Below are 19,280 nucleotides of genomic sequence, written 5' to 3'. Positions count from 1 at the left end.
TCGATATCAATCTTCTTTCGTGTGCAGTATACATATGCTAAAAATCCCCAGTTAATGGTGCTTTATCATTTTTTCCTGCATAATCTTCTTGTAAATTGTTGAATGCAGAATCAGCAACGCTTCAAGTGTGACAGGATGACTGTAGCTGATCAAGATGAAGACAAGTTATTGCCAGCAAAACAATCGCGACATACAATGTTTTCCTTCCGATAACTTTTAATTTTATCTGGAAATCCCGAGACCTCGAAAACGTATGGCATAAGCATATATAAAATTGAGAAAAGGTCATAATAATTTCAAGAAGTAGAATAAAGAAAGAAACTTTTAATAGCCTAACAATTTAATACCTAAATGTCCTAAATTAAAAAGAACTGTAATTGATATTTAATTATATATACCCATCGTCGTAAGCCACTGGTTTTGTGTCATTTCTATTTCCACAAACTTTTGTAGAAATAGATTGAATACAACTGAAACCCGTAGCTTGCAATTAATCGATTACCAATCGATCTATACCGAAAAGTTGTCTTTGAACAACGCCACTCAGAGCTGGAAGATGCGTTCACTTTTTTACTATAGTCTATTGTTAATAGTATTTACAAAAAAGTGTCAACAGTTTCAAAAGAGGCAAATCTACGATCCTAAAAAAGTGTCTACAGAAAGGTCCACACACCCACGCCCCTCCCCTTCATGACTTTTATTTTTGAGTTTGGACATATTTTTTTTATATCAATCTTTTAAAAGTTTCATACCAAGTGTCTCTCTGTCAGATAATTTTTTCCATTATATTAAAAGTTTCGAAACTGATACTGGCTTGTGAAGGAAAAGAAGCGCAACTTTTTGAAAATCCGAAATGTTTACGTATGCATTACCAACTTAACTCTTTGGCTGAAAGAAGTTAGAAAAGCATGCAGAGAAAATTCTGACTATAGTCACAACATTATTTACGAGCAACTATTAGTGTAATTTAGACTAATTACAGACAAAATAAATTTGCACTGAAGGGAATAAAAGATAGGAAAGAAGCTCCAAATACATTTGAACCTGAATGGTGAGTTTAATTTTGGTTTGTTGTCCAAATCTCTTGAAAATTGTAACTAAGTGTAAGTTCGACAGGAATAGATAATTTGAGCAATTATCAATTGTTTGGACATCTCATACAAAATGACCAGATGATTCACAGTTTGAATGATAAATCTAAAGCATTTATATTTGATTACAAAACTTTGGACTAACAATGTCTTAAATATCTAACAGTTTTCAGAAATTTTCCAAGTCATACATTGGTAATATAAACTGTGCACTTGTTTATCTGCATGGTTTTGTTCCCAATATTCATTGTCTTCTGGGTTAGTGATGCATCATGATCCACGTTACAGAGAAGTACCTTGTATGATTGTCTGTTAAAGTCAACTTGTTTCCCACAAATTTTGTACAGAAGGAGAAGCATCCCCATTATTGTTTCCTGATTAGTGAGATTTGACTGTACTTGTTCTAAATATAGACTTCTGTCATTACAGGTGTTATAATGTGCTGATCCCTAATGTCACTGGTAGGTTACAGTTGCAGAGAAGTATTAGTCATTTAACATATACAGTAAATCTCGGTTAGTACGAACACGGATATTGCGAATTCCCAGATATAGCGAAGTTATCTTGGATCCCCAACTATATAAATTTAACGAATTTTTTATACGGATATAATGAATTACGGATAAAGTGAAGTAATTTCATAGGTCCCAATGACTTCGTTATAACTGAGTTTTACTGTATTCCATTTGTGTATTGATGGTAAAAGTTGATTACACTTTAATTTTGATACAGTGTATAACTTTGAAATAAAAATTGAAAATCGAGCCTTTGTCAGAATGGTAAATAAACAGAGATATTTATAATGAAGCTTGTTAATAATGACAGACATTTTTTAAGTCATTAAAAAAACAAACAAGAAATTTGATTGATGTTTCTCACATATAGAAACCACTCAAATGAAATCAGATGCAGATTGTCTGGGGTCCCTTTGGCTTTGGCCACACATAGATTTAGAACCCCTGACATATTGTATTTGTAAGTTGCATTAAATAACATAAGCTGATTCAGAAAATGAATTCTTTTTTATTGAAATAGTAAATAAGCAAAGATATCATAATGGTAATGAAATTAAATGACATTAACAAAATGTCTTTTCATTTTGCAGAACTGTGCCTCTTGTACTAAGTCTCGGACACTTGAATCAGGTGGAAATGCTCCTTATTACAAACCAATGAATGTGGTAAGTTTTCATTGTAAACATTTATAAAAATAAATCATCTTGCTAATAACATATTTGAGATGATAATCATGATTAATCCACTTTAATTATCATAACTTCAGAATTTACAAATAACAGTTGAAGGATTATTTTTACCTAAAATAATGGTTGCTTCCTGCAAAAATTATACTTATTTAATAAATAAGAATATGTTCTACCAGTGACACCAACTTGCATTTACAATTTTTTCAAAACTTGTTTATAATCAGTGTAAATCCTTCCAAAAATCTTCAAATTTCAAAAATAACAAATAAATCATCTCCTTATAAGAATGTTTAAAATTTTTGTCTGAAAGTTTGTTAATATGCCTAATCTTTATTCAATTTATTGTTATTTGCTTTTCATGACTTTTTTTTAAAAATTCATGGTGTGTGCTAAAAAATTAACTGTGTTATTTCCTATGCATATTTTCAATCTCTCTATATCTGTTCCAGAGTCTAACAAAATAGACATATCATTTAATACTTGTATTTCAATTTATTAATAATTTGTTAATATTTCAGATAATCTGCTAATATATTTATCAAAAAAAAAAAAACATCCCTTAGTAAAGGGTGAACATGCATAAGGTAATATCAGGATAAGTAATGCATGGTTTCGTAGTAATATTGTCAACATGTGCTAATGTCTCACTCTTCTTAACAGTAGCCTTAATCAATCTATGTTTGTAAATTCAGTCACATTTAACTTTCATGTTTTGTCCTAATGCTTGTTGTGTCTTATCAGATAGTTATATTCACTCTTAACTATAGGTTATTTTATTTTCTGTATAATTTTTTTTTTAGCTCACCTGAGCTGAAAGCTCAAGTGAGCTTTTCTGATCACATTTTGTCCGGCGTCCGTCTGTCCGTCTGTCTGTAAACTTTTCACATTTTCATCTTCTTCTCAAGAACCACTGGACCAATTTCAACCAAACTTGGCACAAAGTATCCTTGGGTGAAGGGAATTCAAGTTTGTTCAAATGAAGGGCCAGGCCCTCTTCCAAGGGGAGATAATTATGAATTAGTGAAAAAATAATGGCATTTTTAAAAAATCTTCTTCTCAAGAACCACTGGGCCAGGAAAGATGAAACTCATGTGTAATCATCCTCAGGTAGTGTAGATTCAAATTTGTAGGAAAATTCTTTAAAAATCTTCTTCTCAAGAATAACAAAGCCATGATTGGACATATTTATATGAAAGCATCCTCAGGTAGTGTAGAATCAATTTTGTTCAAATCATGACCCCCGGGGTTTGGGCGGGGCCACAATGGCCAACCAAAGTTTTACATTGAAATATATGGGAAAATTCTTTAAAAATCTTCTTCTCAAGAATAACAAAGCCATGATTGGTCATATTTATATGGAAGCATCCTCAGGTAGTGTAGATTCAAGTTTGATCCAATCATGACCCCCGGGGGTAGGGCGGGGCCACAATGGCCAACCAAAGTTTTACATAGAATTACATAGGAAAATTCTTTAAAAATAATCTTCTGAAGAATAACATGGTCATATTTATATGGAAGCATCCTCAGGTAGTGTAGATTCAAGTTTGTGCAAATCATACCATCTCTCCTTTAAGGAATGGTTGGGACTACTTTTGGGTTTAAACTTTTCAATAATAAACTAATTTCTGCTTTTATGCTAGCCACAGTGCTCAGGTGAGCAAAGTGGCCCGTGAGCCTCTTGTTTTCATTTTCTCATCATGGTTACAAGTGGTATTCACTTTGTATATATCAGAAAATGTTTGTCTCTCTGTCTGTTCTTGAGGATATTGCTTACATGGCACCTGTATTTGTCAGCTGTATGTATATTTCTATTTTATAGCAAGGGAATCTCTTTGCTTTCTGGAAAATGTGATTGTCAATAAATTAGGTATACAATCTCTATCAAAGCTTCTGTTGTCCCTCAACTAATTCATGTGTTGGTCATTTTATTAGGTATCATGGACTCCAGTAAGGGGGGGGGGAACTCCTTATTTCTGCTGCAAAATTACTGCATTTTATTCTCTTCATCAAACAGTATGATTGATTAGCAATCATTAAGTCATTTTCCCAATCTCATCATACAAGTGCTGAATCTTCAAAGGCTCTTTATTTCTCTTCTTCATGCTCTTGTGAATTTTCTGTTTAAAAAGTATATTTAGTAATTTCTGAGGAAGAATCATATTAGAAGCAGTTAAGGATCAAGTTATTGAACTCAAACTCAGTTCCTTTGGTATTTTATATCCTCAGTACATGTACTTATTAGAGAATGTAGTTAAAAATTGTTTTAGTATTAGTCATAGTGTCATTTTGATAAATACACCAATACAACTGTTAGAACTCTTTTACATTAACTGATAGAACATTACACATGTTACATGAGGTTTCTTTTTACTTTGTTTTCGCTGAGGTTGATTTTGCTTTCTTTGTTAACTGATTATATGGTGGTAGAACTGTAGGTGTTGAAGCTGACATTTTTAAATATTTTTTTTAAATTTAGTCCAGTAAGGATTTATTTTTAAATTGTTGTTTGAATTTTGATCAGGCTCTCAAATTTCATAATGGTAAGCATATCATTTCAGTTCTACTTTTATTTCCAATATGTGTTTTTATGAAAAGAGACTTACTATCTTTTTATAAAATCCCTGCCAACAGTTCTGTTAATTTTTTTTTTCATTTGGAAAATTTATTTGTTTCCTTTTATTGCTTGAGGAACAATTTTACTTTTTGAAAATTATCATTTTGTTCTTTTCATAGACAAGTACACTTGTGTCTTCCCTAAAGTAAAAAATATTTTGCACTTTTTCATTCATTTACTTGTTCAAGCCAATCAGAGTTTATAAGATGATTTCATATCAGATTTTCTAACAAATTCTCAGAATACTGTTGAAAATATTTTTTTTATAAGAATAACATCTTGGTAAAAAAAATCACAAAATTGAAGGAAAGTTTTAATACATTGTACATTCTGTTTGGGGTTTTCCTTATGTTTATTTCATCTTTTAAGGTGATGAAGAGCTAAAACTGGTCCAAATTTTATAAGCATGCATACTTTTTTTCCAGGCATCAAAGCACGGCTCACAAAGCTTTGGTAGTCAGGATAGTGATAACCTACGAAATCCAATAACATGGCAACCAGATGTCTCACAGTACCAACTCCATAATGTCATAGGTGGGTCTCTTAACTTTATTGAGCATATTAAAAGAATGCATAAAGATTTATGAAATGAGCTTTAATACAAATTTTACTGGTACATGTACTTTGGTACATATATCTGGAATGGTAGCATCTTTAATATCATGGATATGTTGATTTTCAACCATTTTTTCTGTAGGGATTTTCACCTCAATATCTCAAAATGAATCTTGAGATATTTAAAAGTATTTCTTTCAGTTTCCTGGAGATCAAATAACAAGGTTTGACTGTGTGTTTGTTAACATTATTTCTATGAAAACAGGTAGAGGAACATTTGGCTCTATAACAGTCCATCTTGCCCAACACATCCCTAGCGGGAAAAGTGTGGCCATCAAACGGATTGATATTGAAGGGAGTCCTGTGGAATTCAAAGTTTTTCAGGTAAGGCCAAGTTTAAAAGAATGTTTGGTTGCCCTCTCCCTACTCTGAAAATATTGGGTCGGTAGGTAGGAGAGAAAATGATTTCTTCTCAAAAATTTCAATTTTAATGCTAATTTGTAAAACTATATTTTCTAGAGTACCTATAAAAAATAATTGCATTTTGGAGGCCAAAAAAAGTTTTGAGTTATGCCATTTTTAGCCAGTTGGTCAGGAGAAGGCAACCAAACAATTATTTAAACATGGCCTAAAGGGGTGAAAAAAATTTCAATCTGATAAATATTCAATATGATTCTGGCAGTGTTTTTTCATGTTGATTCAATGCTGTTTCTCTTTTTCAGGATGAAGTGATTCTGTGTAGACAGATGCACCATGATAACATAGTGAAATACCACTGTACATTTGTTAATGATAAAGAACTGTGGATTGTTTTACCTCTACTGGGATATGGTAAGAAAGCTATTTAGAGAGGACTAATTAAACTATACCCTATGGAGTTTTATTTATATAGAGCTGCACCTTCTTCTGCAATTTAATATTTACAATGATCAAAAACTATTTCATTAAATGTAATATATTGACATTTTGTTTGAGCTGTGCCACCCATTGAAAAAACTGTATATTTATTGTGCACAAAAATTTGCGCTTGGTTCTGGATTAATACTTCCAAATTCTTACCTAAATTGCAAAAAAGCTAGATTTCATGAAATGTCTTACTCGTCTATCAAGTACTCTGGTAGTTGACATCTGCACGAAGTGCGTTGGATCGAATTATCTTGCAAACCAAAATGGCGGTATAAAAAGAAGAAATTTTCAATGAACTCAATTTCTGGAGAGCTATTAACAACAATTAAAGGAAATTTTTTGTTATGGGAACAGTGAAAGAATGTGTTAGGAACACACGGTTATTACCTGGTAATATTTTGAGATGACAGTTTTTAAAAAGTGGAGAAAGAAATCGAGAAACAGCGCACTTTTTTGTGCACAATAGATATACAGTTTTTTCAATGGGTGGCACTGTAGCTCTCCAGTCTGTCAAAATATTTATTTCGGAGAGCTACAGTTCTGCAGCTACAATTTAATATGTATGATGATCAAAAACTATTTCATTATATGTAGATCAAATTAAAACCTGTAGGTAGCAAAAGTTCCAGTCTCCTAATTTCTCTGCCAGAATAAATATTTGAACAATATAACATTTCATGAAAATTTTGGACTACAAAAATTGCATGTTATAATTGTGAGTTATATGAGATTGATTTAATTGAGATGTTCAGATTAAGTCTAACTGTTTTTTGACAGGGTCAGCTAGAGATGTCCTGCATGCTTACTTTAAGACAGGTTTACCTGAGGCAGCCATTGCCTACATACTGAGAGATGTAGTGAGCGCTTTAGACTATCTTCATAATCGAGGGATAATCCACAGGTACCTTATAATGAAATGGTTTTATTTTTGATTTTAATGAATCATCATGTTTCTTTTAGAAGTATTTATTTGATTCACTGTTGTTATCTCATAAACAAAATTGTGTTATTTGCTTAATATACTCGTATTTCGCATTTATTAACTTGCCCATGTATCAGGTACTACAGTCTAACGTACTGGTTCTTTACCACAGATTTTAAGTCATTTGTCATTACTCTGAGAACCAAAAATGGAAATGTTTTTCTAATTTTGATCTTTCTTTTACCTGTTTTCAGGAGTGTAAGAGCTAGTCATATTCTGATAGGGGGCAGTGGTAACGTGTGTTTATCAGGACTACGCAGTGCCTATCATCTGATTTACCATGGCAAGAAATGGTCTCGTGTCTACGATTACCCTAATGCCTGTAATGGTGATCTACAATGGCTCAGTCCAGAAATTCTAGAACAGGTAAAATTTGAAGAAAAACGTGATTTTAATTTTAGCATACCTGGGCCAGAGGAATATGTGGGAATATGTGTCTAGTACCTTATTATTATTCTGACTATCTGTAGATTGTTAAATGTAATTATCTTTTACATATTCATCCTTTGTCATAGAAACATTGAACCAATTTTGCCATAAATTGTTCTTTGTAAAAGAGTATGATTTTTAAATTAACAAGTTCAGGACCAATATGTTCTATGAAAGGGAGATAATTTAGACATTGAGTAAATATTCAGCTTTATGTAGAAAATATTTTCCCATTGATGAGTATTAGATAACATAACAAGTTTTGTATATTTATTCAATTGACATAAATTTATAATGAACTTTGGTATACAAATTAATGCTTAGTCTTCATTTAGCTATATGTGTTCTTACCCTTGTAGAATTTGTCAGGATATGATACAAAATCTGACATATACAGCTTTGGGATCACCAGCTGGGAACTGGCCAATGGTTATCCCCCTTTTGAGGATATGCCTGTTACTCAGGTAAATATGAAGAAAATTCCTTTTTAAATGAAAATTAGTTTATTCATCTAAAGAGGATATTCAGACTGTAAAAGAGGAGAAAATTTTGAGTGTTTTTATGGATTTTGATATTTAGTTAATAGCTATAAAATTTGTTCAAAGACAATCCTTTTTAAAGCATTTTTTTTAACTTGAATCAGTTAAGGAGCATTTTAGGGGGTGGTCCCAGGTGCATCCTTCCAAAATCTCCCACTGGACACCAACTTGAAATAATTAACTAAAGACTTCCAGATGCATGATTCAGTCTCTAAGCACTGTCCTGTTATATTAGTTGAAAAATAAATCTTGAGATGAAGGGGAAATACTCTGATTATAAGACCTTTTGATATATGATATTATTTACAGATGTTGTTGGAGAAGGTGAACGGAACAAAGCCCATGTTACCGGACTGTACCACGATAGGGGAGCTGACAGGGGAGGAGGAAGGTCAGATAGTAATGCTGTAACCCTCCAAGTCCTTAATTATTTCCGTTTAATTTCCCAATTTATTCAATGAAAATTCTTTAATCTTCTCGCAAAGATCTCAATACAAATGAAACTGGTCAGTTTGAGTGTCAAATTAATTTCAGTTGGATTTCTACAACTTCTTGTACAAAGAATAACTTTACATGAAGATTGTATCATAACCAATTTTTTTTTATTCTGCTGGCTTAGAGAAATATAAGTAAAGTCTGCATATATATGAAGAGAATCCAAAATCTGAAATTTATACTATTTTTTAATTTATTTAGCTCAACACAATGAAAACATGGAGAATGGAGGAATTGATATTGTGGCCATTGCAAAGGCTCGCAAGTTCTCGTCCCATTTTCACAATTTGTTGGACAGGTGCTTAGAGAAAAATCCCCATTGTCGGTAAGAAAAATTCCCAACAGTAACACTTCAACCACAGAATATTTGATTGAAGAAATTTACATAGCCTTTGCCCCTTGATGATTCTTTATGTATCATTCATGATTATGAATAACTGGAATTCATTAATGGAGTACAGGCCTACCTGTTGCTTGTTGAATAAACTTAAATATTTATAGTGCAGTAGGACAAAGCTTAAATAGATTAACTCTAACAGAAAATAGGACAAACACCACTGTAGTTGTCTGTATATGTAATACATATATCTATATGTAGGTGACCTTTTTTTTAATTAAACAGACCTACAGCTGAAAGTCTCCTGACTGACTCCATGTTTAAACAATTGAAGAGGAGATCAACAGAAGCCCTGCCCAACCTCTTACAGCCCTTAACTCCTATCAAACTGGCTAACCTGACCAGTGATAAAGAGGGTAAGTAGATCAGAATAACTAACACCCCTGACTCCTATCAAACTGGCTTTAGACAACATTACAGAGGGTTAGCACAAATCAGCAATTCTGCAAACACTATTATTTTTCCATTTAAAATAAAAATAATTAAGATTGAACTTCTGAGATCAAAGTGAAGTTTGGGGTGGATGAGTGTGTGGATGTGTGTAGAACTCCAGACTTACAGGCGTGCATTTGAATTTGTCAGTTACATGTATGTGTATTTTTAAAAACCTAATTCATAGATGACCCCTTTTTGTTGCAGATGAAGCAGTAGATTCTATGGTTGAAGACATGGAGCAAGTGAATTTGGTTGGTGAATGGGAATTCTAGGTGAATGGGACTTCTGAGTGTCATACATGTAATTGTGCAGCAGCGTGATGTTTGTTAGTGAATTTGTTTTGTTCAAAGTTAATCAATAATTGCTATCTTATATTTAGCTAAATCATTTTAAGGTAAAAATGACATGTATTTCCAACAGTGCTATTAATTGTCATCTAAATGGAGTTTATTGTTAATGAGAATGCTCAAATATATATTATATGTTAAACAGATTTATATTTGTTATAAACAATCAATTAGAACATTTTCCCCCAAAGGATTCTTAATAGAAAGCATTAATAATAGAAAGTACTTAATACAGCTAAACATGTTTTGGAGAATACATGTTTAATTATCGTAAGGGTCCAGAAGCACACATTTAAGATAGTTACTATTCACATTAATAGAAATTCTTGCAACCCATTTGCCCCCCAGTTTTAATGATACAAACTGTACATGTTTTGTGCAATTTCTTTTGCTAAGAAGCAAATTTGTCTGACTGAATGCTGAGGGCCTATGTTATTTGCTTTTTCTATCATCTTAATTTGAACATCTTGAAGAAAATAGATATTTAAGGAATGAACTTAATATCTACCCAAGTTATACTGCGTAACCTGGGACAGTATCTTGGGAATTTTACGCTTTATGCAGTTTATGAAAAAGTGGTAAATTGTTCTAACCCAGGTTATACAGTACATTAATGTATATTAACTTGGGCAGCTATTAAATTCATTTCTTATAATTTAATTCCCATCATTAAGTGTAGACAATAAGGCAATTTTCCTTCAAAAATGACTTCAAATTGAGCATAAGTAATGTCTATCTGAATGATATGATCTTGACATAAGTCACTGTGACATAAACAACTTATGTTATACTATATATAAACTAAATCTTTTATCTAATGATGTGTTACAACCAAATAATAATAACCAAAGGTCCAAGCTACATCTGATGTCTGTATAAAATGAAATTAATCTGTAAAAGGAAAATTATCCCCTGTGTAGACAATCCTGTATAACTGTCAGCTGACTCTCACCATCCCCCCATGACCTGCTTCATCATACGTCTGAGGCCCTCCTCCTGGAATCCCTTGTTAGTCGCTGAAATATTAAGAAACCAATCATAATTAATTTTATTAAAAGAGTATTTAAATATTTTAAGAGCCATGTTAAAAATTTGTTTTTCTGAATATTTTGTACTTTTGGAAACCCTTATTGTCACGTAAGTTGTAAAATTCATAAAAATATAAAAATAAAATAAAAATAAAATTCTGAAAAATAGGCTTATAATTACCAAACAATGCCCCTGTGTATCCGTAACCGTCCCAGCAGCCGTAGGGGTTGAGGGTGGTGGGGGTGACCTGGGGGTACAGGATAATGATGTCATTTAGCTCCCCCACCTCGTTATAACCCCCATGTGTTACGTAGTCCTCATTGATGTAATGTCTGACAAACAAAAGAGAAGCTTCAATAGGGCAGTCATTTTCACCTAAATTTTAATAGATAAATATGCATCCATTGGCATGTCTTTGAATAAATATCAATGCATTGGCCATTAATAATCTACCTGCTACATACATTGTACATGATCAGAATTTTAATTGAATATTTATACCTGCCCATTTTACAGCCATGTAAAGCCACGTGGAGTTTACATTCTGAAAAAGATGCTTGAAGGTTTCATACAGATACCGTATAATGGGTTATTGTAGCGGGGTGCTGAATTTGGCTTATTTTGCGTTTTAATAATAGTCCACTAAAATTGTACACGATAAAATATTCAGTTCTCTTCTTTGTGTTCATCTGCAATGAGTTAAAACCCTGTATCCGCTAAAATAAGTTACGCCAAAATTATTGGCATACCTTTCAGGTGGCAAAACGCCAGATTTTGCACCCGCCAAGATAACCCGCTACAAGGTATATAAACGGACACATAAAAATATGCAAATTTCTAATTAAAGGAACATGACATTCAGCTCTTACAGTTACTACAAAATTGTTAAAAGAGGATATTCAAGTATTTTGATGTAAAAGGGTTTTTCAGTACTACAATCATACAAAAGCCTCTCCCTCTTCAAATTCTACAGTATATGATAGCAAACAATATATGTTGTAAATTTTATGCATTTGTACAATATGGTAGCATTTGTACTACCATATATGGTCACATCTATTTATTAAATTCATAATGTAGATTAATATGACAACTGACTGTGGGACTTGTCCAGACACCTAGATGGGATGTAAATGTATCCAGTGTTATCTAAGCTGTAGGTTATTGGAGGAGCAGCAAAAAATGCAGCCTGGTTAAACTTCCTCAACTGTTCAATAGAAAGAACAATTTGCATGTACAGTGTCATTGAAGCAATTAAATGGCTTTACATTTACATGAACTTACCCAAAGTAATTGTTTGAAATATATTATGCCACCATAAATTTACATGTACTCTACTTTTTCGAGGTAAACATTATTTTAAGGAATTATTGTAAGGAAAAAACGTTAATTTTCTGAGAAGGAAAATGAAATGATATCAGCAAAAATACTTACCATTCCAGCCGCAGTCGCATTTCGTGATGGCCTCTGAAATATAAAATTACTTATTCTGAAAATAGCAATTGTACGTATGATGCCAAAATAAATACAATGAAATTTACTCACTCTTAGATGTCCTCCGTAAATAAAGTTTAGGATTTCGAACGCTCCGTTGTATCCACAGTTGTTAAGGTAGTTTGTTTTTGAAAGAGCTGTGCAGGGGCCGCCAATGTTATCTGTTGGCTACAAAACATATATTATGTTTGATAAACAAATCGGGCATCTCAGTGCGCGACTTCACAGTCAAATGAAAATAAAATGAAAAAAAAAAATATAATTGATAAACTATTGACGATGGATAAAAATATGAATAGAGTGCTTTGCTCTTAAACTATGAGATTCAGAGGCACCTATTTAACAACCTTTCAGGCCCCCATGTGGAGTCAGTGCTATTAAAAATGATAATTTAAAGTCTTTTCTTAGTGTAAAAACGTCAGATTTTTCCCACCATTTTTGATACGTATAGGAAAAGTCATTTATGAGTCTAAACTTAAAAATGCAAATATGACAAGTGTAATTGCAATTTGACCATCTAGTGCTTCAGTGAAAGCTGCGTACGACTTCAGATCTTTGCACATGCGAAAAGCGAGAAAGCAAATTGAAAGATGGTGAACTGTGTGATGATAAATTTATCTTAGTTACAACAGCGACACATTAAAAATAACATTAACAATTAAGAATGCTTACCATACAGTGTTCAGTGTGCAAATTAAAGACCTTTTTGATGTTGTGGCTATCATGGATGAAATGCTCGTAAAAACGAGCGATGTTTGGACCGTTGCCTGGTAAATTTTATAAAAATAAGATTTACCTTTTGTGAACATGATGTTCATTTATTTAAGTTTAAATAATAGTTGTTAACATTATTTATTATTAACTCTCTGTTATTGTTAATGCTAGTACATGATTGAGCGAAAATAATGGAGTCATAGCGGAAATGACGTAGAACGATCCATGTCTGTTTTCTTTTCCATACCTGGATGAACAACTGAGTCTTCTATTCCGTTAAAGATGAATACTTTGTCATGGCGCATATGATACGTGGCATCCACATTACCAAACAGTGCCCCTGAAGAGACCAGTGCTTCAAACGTGTACACGGATTCCAGTGCTGGAGTCTTCATACACGTAGTCAATCCAGCCAGAGTACCACCCGAACACGCAAAAGGCACTTGAGGAAATCAATTGAATAGTGGCATGTGTAGTGAAAAGAAAGAAAACCAACCGAACATTTCTGTAGCATGGAAGAGAATAACAGAAAAATACAATGTGTTAAAAATCTATATATAGAATTTATGGCATAAAAATTACCTTTGTTTCGAGCAAAAACATCGCGCCGACACTAAAATCAAATACTTTTTTTATTGTTAACCAAGTTTTATAAAATACAATTTTCATCAAAATCAGTTTTTATCAGAACCACACATCCTACTGTGAAAATTTGTCACACAAAATACGATGTGATTACAGGGCATTAGCTCTTCAAGACTTCATAAAACAATTCATGCTTTTACTAAATACTCTTGAAACAATTCGATAATAAAATTTACCATGACTAATTAAGAGTCCCTTGGCGTATACATTTGATGCCAAAGGATATATCTGCATATTCATCCTCATAAATATAATTCAGATGTCCTTTCTTCGTGCCTTTATCTAGTGGTTAAAATTCGTGACTATGACATTGTATATAGCATTTTTATCATTTGTAGATTAGGTTTGGTTCAATTATTGTTAACATACTCTTTCCAAATAGTTTTGAAATCATGATTCAGCTTCCTGAGACGTCCAGTGCATTTTTCTTTAATTAGGCCCTTGAAGATTGGATGTTTCTTTGCTTTTAAGAGAGACTTAGGACGATATTTAAACATTTCCCCATCCAAAGGAGATGTGAAATTAGGTCTCCCAATAGCTGGAATATATAAAAATCAAAAAATCATAATTGATTTTTATGAGTTTTGAGGAAAAATTTTCAAAATTTATTCTTTTATATAAAAAAAATAATCGCTGGCAATAAAAATCAGTTGCATTCCTCTAGCACGCTAACCACTTACACAAGTAATTATTTAAACATGTTTGTGAAATGACCATTGACTTAAGTATTTCAAAACATGGTTATGTCATAAAATTATATTTTAAGGCTAAAGCAAAATATATATGTTTTCATGCAATCTTTGAGGATTTCAAAAAAATGGAGAGAAGACCCTATAGTTATAGTGTGAATTTTTTGTCCTTTTTTCGTGTGTGTATTATTTTTAATGAGGCAAATAACTGTATTTTAACTTTATTTAGCATTTTCATACATTTTTAATGTTAGATGAAATATTGAGGAAAATTTTGATAAAATTGAGATTTAATTTTTCACCTTCATGTTTGACGCACTATGGGCTTATCTCTCGTCATGTTCACCCATCTCCTTTAGACGTACTCAGCACTTTTTTGCCATTAAGCAGTGGGGGATCTTTTTTGAGCCAGCATCTTCTGCGACACTGGACATAAGTTTTTATGGTCACGGAGCCGTTTTCAACGTTACTCACTGGGATTTGAACCTGCGATTTAAAATTAGCCACTTCTTAGCCAAAGCAAATGCTTTATGTGTTTGGCCCTCAAAAAAAGGTGACCAAAAAAGCTATGGAAGGTTCGAAAAAAATATACTCGTACTTTTACAAGAATTGTACATTTTTATATAAATGAATTGGTATTTTCATTCAATAAATAACACTTCCGAATCACTAAATCATGAATTTTGCTTTTAAACGGCATATGTACGATACTTAGCATTTTGTTCACAAATCCCTTTCTTTTGCATTTTTCTTATTTATAAAGGTAATTTTCCATTAAATTTAGAATGTATTTTCAAAGCTGCTGTCAGTAAATAAAATTGTTTACCTACCTACCGACCCAACTTGAGAATTGAGGGTCGGGTTAGGGGAAACAAAGATATTTTTAATTCCGGCCTTATACGATTCCTGGTTCATTTTCTTGACAAATACATAAATTTTACGACCGACCTCCTGCTACAATGCCAACTCCCATGATTCTGCTGGAATAGATGACGTGAAGTTGTGTGGCCATGATGGCTCCAGACGACACCCCGGATACAGAGAGACTAGAACGGTCCACATTGTAGGTCTCTGTGGAAATGACAAATCAAATTTTCATATTTAATTAAACATTTTTAATAAATCGCTTATATTTTTTCCTAAATTCGAGTAATTGTGCAAGAATAGAGTCAGAGCTGACGCAAAATTTTTAATACCTTGATCTCCCCTCTAGATTTGTGAATTTTTTAAAGACGAATTTGAATGAGACTAAAACTGTGTTTTAACTTTATTTAGCACTGTTATGATTTTTTTGCATTTTGAAAAGGAGGAAGGGATGATAACGTTCTACACTAGACTTTCAAGCACCTGCATGACTTCGACCAAGACAAGACTGTGTACGTTACTAGATGGCTTTATATATGTGTTTTGGAACCAAAATGTTTATAGACTTCACAAGAGTTGTACATTTTTTGTAAGAATTATGCATGATTTAATAGCATTGTACAACATTTCATTATTCATTGTAATTAACATGAATATAAGTATTAGGGGGAACCTAATCCGAGATTCCTCTGACTCTAACCCCCGCTTTTATATTATGACTTGTGCCTCTGATTAACCCTATATTTAATCCGAATTCTTGAATAAGCATATATATTAGTTTGTGCGGACAAATTTTAAAAGCGGGGGTTAAAGGTACTTGGACACAGATTTGAAGTCAATATTTTTTCTATAATATTACGACTTATATATTTTAATAGCATTTCACACAAAAATTAATTAAAAATCTTGTTTCATTTAAAAGTTATTAAAACTTAATATTTTTTGGCGGTTTATTGAAATCCTTGCACTTTCACAAATTTTAACCTTATTCTTAATCCTTAGGAAAAGTGGCAATTTTGTTGTATATATATATATATATATTTTATTCCGAGTACAAATGTTAGAAAGCAAAACTCCTTCTCAAGTATCGTCATTCCGAACTACGTGTTGCGTACAGAGTTTAGCAAATCGAGCACACTCTTGTTATGTACACAGTTTTTGTAAACAGGGCTCGAGTTCTGTTATTGTTTATATTTAGAATTCAGAATCGTCACAGTCTGCTTACCACAACTGCACGGACTGACAATATATTGTGTTTGTTTTATATATCTGAATTTTCTGGATTATAAAATATTTTTCATTTATACACAACGCTACTTTTCCTAAGGATTAAGAATAAAATTAATTTCATGAAAGTGCATATGTGTCAAACTTTAAATTTTTAATCTTTTATATGAAATAAGATTTTTAATTAATTTTAATTTAATATGATGTGAAATGCTATTAAAATATAAACACTATTTACAATAATAACTTCATTGTGCCTTTAAAGTCAGGTTGGATTAGGAGAAAACGTGATTTGGATTGCCTCTTGTAAAAATTAAAATCAAGATTGAAAAGCAAAGAATATGAGCATGAAAAAAAAAAATATAAATGTACACACTTGCAAATACAAAAATACTCAATAAAAAACTCGGAAACCAGGTTATGCTCATATTGGAAAGTCGAAGATTCTGTTGGTAATGAATGTACTATATTATAATAGCAGATAAGAATAACAAAGCGAGGACATGAGTACTAATATCACGATAATAAATATAGTGACAATGTCCTTAAATAGGAACAGAACATTTCGTAAATACAAAAAAATTACGTTCGGGATTTTGCATTCATTTGGAATAAAAAAAATCTCGAATAAGCATGAAAAACTCTGCATTTTGTGAGGCAGAAAATGAAGAAATATCCATAGCAGGAAATGTGCCTATATCTGTATTAATGTACAATAGATTTTTCAACAGAGATGCTCTTGTATGTTTTCTACGTACATGTATATACAAAATACAAAACAAATCTTCTGAGTAATACCGGGTAGTCACAAGCACTGGCCATTGAGTTTCATGCAACAGAAGACAATCATGTATCAACTTTGGGTGAATTAAATGAAGAAAAATCTCTTTCGATTCGAGAACATTATTTTTGTGCATATTGCAAACTATACTGAATTTTTGGAAACTGCGTAGAGCTAACTAGACACTTTAATATACCTCATTTGCAAAGTTGGAGCACAGTATAGACTTTTGAATGATATTGTAAAAACATAATACACTAGCACACTGAAAATTAAATATACTCAAAAGAAGGATGTTAGATAATGAAACGAAAAGAATATGTCCTGGATACTATAAAATGCTTCACGTGTTCGTTGAAGAAAAAAATCAATTTTATATTTGTTAACATGGATATTTGAAATTTCCTAGCAACATTTGTTTAGACAAATAAAGGGTGTGGACAACCTTTTTTTCCAAATCAACACTTACATGTACACATTTTCACCATTTACTTACGGACAAAACAAAGGTGAGTATTTATTATATTTATTTTCACTGCAAAAAAAGAACAAATATCAATTCTTATTAACTAAATGTTTATCACAATGAATTCAAATTAATTATTAAAGGGATTTTTTTTTTTGAAAAGTGTGACATGAAAAAATAATTAAAAAAGATCCAGAGTATATATGATGGAAACAATTGTGATAATATAAGCAGTTTAACTTTATTCTCTATGATTGGAATGACCTAAAATAATTTCATTATTTGAAAAAGTTTATATTTAATGTAGTTTGTATTCAGGTAAAGTTATGTTATCATAAATGATAAATATAGTTCCTCCTTAGCCATCCATAAAACATGTCAGGTCTAGAAAAAAAAATCCTTCTAGATATTGCACAGACACCGTGTGTAACTTCATTTGGAGAGTTAAAAGTCGCATGACTTTAAAAGTTTTATATCTATATAAGTATACATGTTCGTCTAAGCGTATAATGAGAGACGTAAATAAACCCCCCGTTGTTAGAAGGAGAGCCTTCATCAATGGCTTGATTATCAGCAGTTCCTGTGCATTATATGGGGAATGGCTCTTTTTCCAAAACGACTCATCAACACGCCCCTTTGTTTAATGTCACACGCGAGACGGAGTAAAATTATCGTCACAATGGTCTTGTTTAATTTACAGACTCCAACTTTTATTGCACTTGAAAGATACGATATGGAGTTTCGTTGTAAAATTTTCAGTTTCCTAATCTTTACATATCGTAAAATTGGTTCTTTTAATGGGAAAGACGTTGTGACGTAATCTTGTGAATGATTCCCCCCTTTCCCCGTGATTTAAAGGTCAGTTTAATTATATGGACGAACTATTCAGGCTTAGGACGATACATACAAATTAGGTACGATAAACTATTCCTCTGCATTCCCTCCCCATTACTGAAGCAAGACATCAGGATTAATGTACAGACACTTCGGGGGAATATAAAGGCGGTGTCCTCAAAGTTCGCCCCAGTATGCCTCCCCGTCCCAAAGAAGTGATTAATGCAAAGACGGTCCTAGGAATAAGCAGTATAAAGTTTGTGGTAAGTGTGTCATTACTTTTACTTTTTTAACGCAAAATAGATGCATTTTTAATAGACTTTTAGAAGAAAAAAAGAATACGATTCAACAGAATTTTGGCATTTATCATGTTTATATATATTCGATTAATTAAACTAAAATCTGTCACATACATTAATTTCTAGAGAGTATTAAACTGAAAAACATGTACCAGGTATACTGTCCTCTACAAAATTTCAATTTTTTTCATTTTAAATTTGTATAAACAGCTTCAAATCTGTATAAACTTTAGTAAGTCCATGT

At 32.2% G+C, this 19,280-nt stretch overlaps 2 protein-coding genes across 5 annotated transcripts; one reads left to right on the top strand and one right to left on the bottom strand.

The window, feature by feature from the left end:
• Positions 1-896: 896 nt before the first annotated feature.
• LOC134278156 (STE20-related kinase adapter protein alpha-like) lies at positions 897-10,140 on the top strand. Of its 4 annotated transcripts, none has more exons than XM_062760474.1 (14): positions 897-1,051; positions 1,521-1,552; positions 2,197-2,271; positions 2,864-2,879; positions 5,335-5,443; positions 5,730-5,848; positions 6,187-6,295; positions 7,148-7,271; positions 7,547-7,718; positions 8,141-8,245; positions 8,630-8,711; positions 9,017-9,140; positions 9,438-9,568; positions 9,852-10,140. In XM_062760474.1, exons 3-14 carry the CDS (start codon positions 2,267-2,269, stop codon positions 9,917-9,919), a joined length of 1,164 nt encoding a protein of 387 aa, XP_062616458.1. In that variant the 5' UTR covers positions 897-1,051; positions 1,521-1,552; positions 2,197-2,266; the 3' UTR covers positions 9,920-10,140. The 4 variants fall into 4 exon arrangements, with proteins under 4 accessions (XP_062616458.1, XP_062616459.1, XP_062616457.1 ...); XM_062760475.1 differs by having other exon boundaries at positions 2,814-2,879; XM_062760473.1 differs by lacking the exon at positions 2,864-2,879.
• A 649-nt stretch (positions 10,141-10,789) lies between these two features.
• Positions 10,790-15,652, bottom strand: LOC134278158 (poly(3-hydroxybutyrate) depolymerase-like; the record flags this gene model as incomplete). Its single annotated transcript, XM_062760477.1, has 9 exons — positions 10,790-11,010; positions 11,204-11,355; positions 11,525-11,567; positions 12,122-12,230; positions 12,458-12,490; positions 12,569-12,685; positions 13,190-13,284; positions 13,479-13,673; positions 15,514-15,652. Coding segments are annotated over 9 exons (951 nt in total), but the record flags the coding sequence as incomplete, so codon positions are not given.
• Between the last annotated feature and the right edge of the window lie 3,628 nt (positions 15,653-19,280).

This window comes from Saccostrea cucullata, unplaced genomic scaffold (assembly GCF_032062105.1).
Source record: "Saccostrea cucullata isolate Sc308-1 unplaced genomic scaffold, CSIRO_AGI_Scuc_v1 ctg6573, whole genome shotgun sequence".
Taxonomy (NCBI): Eukaryota; Metazoa; Mollusca; class Bivalvia; order Ostreida; family Ostreidae; genus Saccostrea; species Saccostrea cuccullata.
This window is presented reverse-complemented; position numbering and strand designations above follow the sequence as displayed.

Excerpts from the sequence above, each read along its gene's own strand:
- LOC134278156 (XM_062760473.1), top strand. Across the intron at positions 5,444-5,729 it reads CCAACTCCATAATGTCATAG|GTAGAGGAACATTTGGCTCT; the intron begins GTGGGTCTCTTA and ends CTATGAAAACAG. Across the intron at positions 9,569-9,851 it reads CCTGACCAGTGATAAAGAGG|ATGAAGCAGTAGATTCTATG; the intron begins GTAAGTAGATCA and ends TTTTTGTTGCAG.